We start from the raw sequence: 6,000 nt of genomic DNA, 5'->3' as shown, positions 1-6,000 counted from the left end.
CGGTTAGTCCTTCTTTGAAATTCCGATATTCTTAAGGCCAGCTTCGCCGTCCTCTCAGTCCATGGATACTCGCGATTCATCACTTCTTCTTTCTTTATTTGCGGGACCCATTATTCTCGTCGATCACTGCATATCAGAACTATTTATCTATTGTTGCTACCCTCTTCCTCATTTGAAATTTCCGTTAGATTCAGATGTAGCGTTTGTCTTCTTGATATGAAAGCCAGCTTCGACGCTCTCTCAGTGGACAGATTTCCGTGAAAGTCTCCTTTATATTTAGGTTGCCTCCGCCATATATCAGCCCTCTTTTTTTGCAGGTTTTGCGTACGACTGCTCTTCCGGAGATGTAATAATCATGTCCCTACTTCCGAGGAAGTGAAGCGAAGATCAGGTTTATCCTTCATAAAATCTGTTTTCTGATCGCTCTTGTTTCTCCGCCTCATGCTGGCCAATTTCCGTCTTTGGTCCCAAGATAATTGCCTATTTTTTGTAGCGGACCCTTGACTTTTTTTTTAATAATTTTCAAGGGCCTATAAAAACCCTGAATTTTTTAAATATTTATTCAAGGACCCTGGGTATTTTAAATAGTTTTCAAGGATTAAAAAATCCGTAATTTTATTATGCCCCTAGGGCATTATGCTTCAGCACGAGTAATATATATGTATATATTTTACTCATGTAGAATCGTTATTATAAAATCTTTATAAAGGCCATCAGACGACCATCGTCTATTCCGGAAAATTCGCAAATACCGATGATAAGCATTCTCACATTGAAAGTGATAAGAGAATATTTTCCTTCCTTCGTTTTTGCAACAAATAGTTTTCCTCATCTACAGTTCGATGTCACGTGGCAGGAGACGGGAGAAATTAAAATAGGCACGGGGAAAAGTATTTGAACCGGAATCTGAGCACTTGAAATTTTTATTTATTTATTTTTTGGTATATTTTTAATCAGTTTTTATTTGGGTCTCCAGACAAAAATATACCGAACATGACCTTGACTTATCAAAATTAAAAAAAAAAAACTTAGACCCTTTAGTTTGTGCTGACATCTTTTTCATGTCGATGTCTGGCTATTTTAGCGTATCGTTCGCAAAAATATATATATATATAGCTGGTGGGGGGAAGCTGATAAGAGAATGAAATTATGAAGTTGGCTTCAATACAAAGTTTTGTACACTAAGAAGTTGTTGAACCTCTTCTCAGATCCGGGTTAGGTAGGAAATTATTTTTTTTTTAAAATTCTAAGTAACTATATTTTGAAAAATAGATTTTCAATAATAAGCCCACCCTAATGTGTGTGTTTTCGGAATTATAGTAACCCTGAGATCACATGCACATATTTATTGATTTGCAAAAAAACAAATTTTTTTATTTAAACAAATACCCATTAGAAATTACTGATAATCTTGAACTTGCACAATAGCACAACTGATTGGCGATTTATGTCATAGATCGGAATATATTTGCCATTCTGTAATCGAATCGATTAAATCATAATTTTGCAATTGCAAAACAATAACCGATTTGTTTTCTTTCCCTTTTTCTAATTGCAGTGAACAAAATTTCTTCTACTCCATCCCGCTATGACGGTCATCAAAGATATGAAACCCTTAGGTGGGTGTGGCGCGGGAAATTCAACGATTGGCGGACCCAGCGATTGTGGTACTGCATCGTTGGCAATGAATTGTTGCTCCACAGCAGCCAGTTCAGAAATTTCCATTGACGCAAGTTCATCGACATCGTCGACATTGATGAAGCCCGCCGTAAATGCCACGAAGGTCAATAACAATTTGCTGACGCATACCAACAAATACGATAACATTGAAACAACATTTGCCCGCTGCCCGGAAATTGATATCGAATTTGAAAATATTCGCTATACGGTGAGGAAATTCTCATTTGCCGAAAAGAAATTTGGTGAGTATTGAAATTACATCAAATCGGACAAAAATATATATGGGTACTATATCTAAATCTGTACCGATTTTAATGAAACTTCGCATACATCAATCTGTACTTAATTAACTACACTGTGCAAAATTTTGTTTCAATCAGCCAAATTTTGGGTCTTTGGTGCATCATATACATAAAATCGGACGAAACTATATATGGAAGCTATATCTAAATCTCAGCCGATTTCATTAAAACTTTACGTACGTCAACTAATTTCTTCTTAATAATAGAGCCAGCTGCGCGCTCCCTCATTCGATGGGTTCTCGTGATCCATGACTTCTTAATGGGTCCAAAGAAAAGACTCCAATATAGTGCTCGTTTTCTTGATATTATAACCAGCTTTACCGTCCTCCCAGTCGATGGATGCTCGTGACACTCTCCTTTAACTTCAGGTGCCATATATCACCTCCCTTTTTTTGGCGTTCGTCTGCTCTTCCGGAGATATAATCATCATCTTCCCTCAGTCGATGGATTCTCGGGATTCATCACTTCTCCTTCCTTATTTTCCGGGCACTATTTTCTCGTCGATCACATCTTAGCTGAACTTCTTATCTATTTTTGCTACCCTCTTCCCATTTGGTAAAATTCGGTTAGTCCTTCTTAAAAATTCCCATATTTTTAAAGCCAGTTTCGCCGTTCTCTCAGTCGATGGATACTCGCGATTCATCACTTCTTCTTTCTTTTTTGCGGGACGCATTATTCTCGCCGATCACTGCATATCAGAACTATTTATCTATAGTTGCTACCCTCTTCCCCATTTAAAATTTCAGTTAGATTCTGATCTTGATATGAAAGCCAGCTTCGATGCTCTCTCAGTCGACAGATTCCCGTGAAAGTCTCCTGTACATTTAGGTTATCTCCGCCATATATCAGCCCTCTTTTTTTGCGGGTTTGGCGTACAGCTGCTCTTGCGGAGATCTAATCACATTGCCGAATCCGAGGAAGTGAAGCGAAGGTCAGGTTTCTCCTTTTTCAAATCTGTTTGCTCTTGCGCTTGTTTCTCCGGCTCATGCTGGCCAATTTTCGTCGTTGGTCCCAAGATAATTGCTATATTTTGTTTTGAGGTCCTTGTAGGTAGCATTTCATCAGCTTCTTCGCTCTTCCGGCATTCCAAGACGGTTGTATTAGTCTTATCTTTGTATTTGGACTCGGAATTTGAGATTGAGTTTCCCCCATCTCGGAGGGTTCTGGTGAGGTTGCTCTTCCCCTGTGATCCTTAAACTCAGATACATTTTATTTACAATATATACAAGTTAGGACGCTTTACCCGCTACTGATATGTACAATAGACGTACTACCTATATCAAGTGTCCCGAATCTACGATGATAGAAGAGGAGCTTGTCATCTCTATATAGAAGACCTTCTTAATTCAAAGTGGCTAAACTGTTCGTAGGCCTATAGTTGGCCCAAATTTACCTTTCGATGTACGTATTATTACCTGCTTGTAGATAAGTAGCTTACCTTTAACGGAAAGTTCACCAGTTGCTTTGATAGTACGCCGCTGGTAGCTCCAATATACGCCGTTGACTTTCCTGAGAAGGTAGTCAAACAAACAAACAAACATATTTAATCTGGTCGGAGTTTCTTATTGTTTGCCCTCCAATAGCAAAAGTAGGTTCATACTGCTTGGCGCTGCGGTATTAATATTTCTTCCTGCCTTTGAAGGTTATCACATCACATTTATCGATATTTAGATGCATTTCCCATGTTTGGAAGTATTTGGAGTTTCTTCTTGTTTGCCTTCCAATAGCAAGTGCAGGTTCATACTGCCCTGGCACTGCGGTATATATATATATTTATTCTTGCCTTTGAAGTTTAATATAACTCCCAGATATTTAATCTGTTGGGAGTTTATTATTGTTTGCCCTCCAATTAGGGATACGTAGTCGAGCGCAAAAGTCTACTTTTAGACTTTTCGATTTTTGCTTCTGACCAAAAAGTCGACTTTTTGACTTTTCGAATTTTGTGTTTGACTAAAAAGTCGAATTTTCGATCTTTCGATTTTGTCAAATCTGTTCGAAATCGATTTTCGACTATTTCGGGCTAAAGCAAAATCGACTTAAAATTTGATTTTTTAGAAGTATTGTTGTCAACAGATCAAATATAGTTTTGGAATATGTAATTTTTGGTCAATATTGGCTTTGTGATAATAAAGCATGAATTTATAAAGAAAATCGAAAGTCGGTCTTGAAAAATCGACTTTTCTCAAAGATCAAAAGACGATTTCGACTTTTAGACTTTTCAATTCAAAAAGTCGTTTAATCGATTAGTCGAAAGTCGATTTACTTATCCCTACCTCCAATAACAAGAGTAGGTTCATTCTATCTGGCGCTGGAATATAAATATTTCTTCTTGTCTTTGAAGATTATCGGATCACATTTATAGAAATTTAGATGCATTTTCCAAGTTTGGAACTATTCGGAGTTTCTTATTGTTTGCCCTCTAATTTAGAGTAGATTCATACTGCCCTAACGCTGCGGTATACATATTTGTTCTTGCCTTTGAATGTTATCGCCCTACATTTATCGACTTTTTGATGTATTTTCCAAGTTTGGAAGTATTCGGAGTATTGCTACAAATATGTATTTAGTATTCTCTGCATGAGCTCACGCTGCAGCGACAAATATATCATCTGCGTATGCTATGAGTAATTGCATTCGGGATATCTTTCACCAGTCCCATTCCCAATCTTTTCCCTTGTCCCGCAAAGCTAACTCCCAAAGATCTGTATTTATTTCCCCTGAAGTGGCTGCGGATCTAAATTTAAAATTAATATGTAATCTAGTTATCTGCCGCTTAAATGAGAATCCAAGTAATTCGACATAACCTAACCCACACATATTTATGTTGCCCTAAACATTCACATAAATTTAGAATATTTTTTTTTTTTTTGATTTCTTCAGATTATCTACACGGTTCTTATAGGCGATTTGATTTCGTTTCTTTTTACAATTGAATAGTTTCCAAGGTCAATATGCCACGTGTGGTGTGTGCGGTGATAAGAATCGAAAACGAATCTAGGAAATTAGGGCAATGGGACAAAACTATATCGACAATAAAATATGCACTCAACGTATAGGCGCTGAAGTGAGAGTATTTTGTTTTCCTCTTGTTGTTTTTGTTGCAATAATAAGTTATTATTGTTTTTGCAGTTTCGTAGAAAACAAAAGTAAAACAATCTTATCAACCAAACCCCGTATAGATATCTACAAATTGTGTTTATTTTCAAATAATGCCACAATGGGTTAATATGTGTGCTGTGTGCGGTTCCCATCATGAATTGATGATCGAAGAAGCCACTACCGCCACACAGACATTTTAAATTGTTCGTTGACTTATGGGTCATGTTGGCTATAGACTTTGTTTTTGTATTTTACTGTCTGTATTTTGTTGTAGTTTTTTTGTTTTGAATTTGCTATTGTTTTCCTTATTTAGCTGTCTATGTTTATTTATAGCATTATTTTTGTTTTCTTCTCTTCCCCTATTTTATAGTCTCAAAAGAAATTCTCCATGGCATTAATGGTTCGTTTCGTTCCGGCGAACTGACGGCTATAATGGGACCCTCCGGATCGGGAAAAAGTACTCTGCTGAATGTTATGACGGGATTTAGGTGAGTAAAACTATGAAGTTTTTAAATAATTTTTTTATTTGTGTGGAACCTCATAGAAGGCCTATAAAAGAAGATCTGTTTAAATATTCCCCAAATGGCTACTCGCAATTATGTACCACTAGCTAATCAATTTTCTAGAATGAATTATACAAATGCTGATCCCTTAACAAGAATGTCTAAAGATTTTAATGAATTATATAATCTCGTTGATTTTTCTATGAATCGTGAAACTTTGAAAAGTAAAATTATAATATATTTAAATTTATAAAATTAAGTACAACATTTTGAATTAATACTTACTTAGCTGGCTTGCGACGGAACATTTGTTCCATAAGTCGAGCTTAAACAAGATTTCCAGGCGCGCCGGTCTTGCACGCATATTTTCCAATTTGAAAGACCATGTGCCAAAATGATCCCTTCCATTTGATCAT

The 6,000-nt window shown here is 36.5% G+C and overlaps 1 protein-coding gene across 1 annotated transcript in view; it reads left to right on the top strand.

Moving 5' to 3' along the window:
- Positions 1 to 1,684: 1,684 nt before the first annotated feature.
- LOC133337928 (ATP-binding cassette sub-family G member 1) overlaps positions 1,685 to 6,000 on the top strand; it is a gene marked incomplete at its 3' end in the record, with an annotated part of 43,629 nt that continues 39,313 nt past the window's right edge. Inside the window, exons 1-2 of the mRNA XM_061546131.1 lie at positions 1,685 to 1,922; positions 5,452 to 5,569. Of these exons, the coding sequence (XP_061402115.1) occupies positions 1,685 to 1,922; positions 5,452 to 5,569 (356 nt within the window). The remainder of the gene's footprint in view (positions 1,923 to 5,451; positions 5,570 to 6,000) is intronic.

This window comes from Musca vetustissima, unplaced genomic scaffold (assembly GCF_032173495.1).
Source record: "Musca vetustissima isolate MV318-11 ecotype Yass unplaced genomic scaffold, APGP_CSIRO_Mvet_v1 utg41630, whole genome shotgun sequence".
Taxonomy (NCBI): Eukaryota; Metazoa; Arthropoda; class Insecta; order Diptera; family Muscidae; genus Musca; species Musca vetustissima.
The sequence above is the reverse complement of the archived record's forward strand: the minus strand, read 5'-3'. Positions and strand labels throughout refer to the sequence as shown.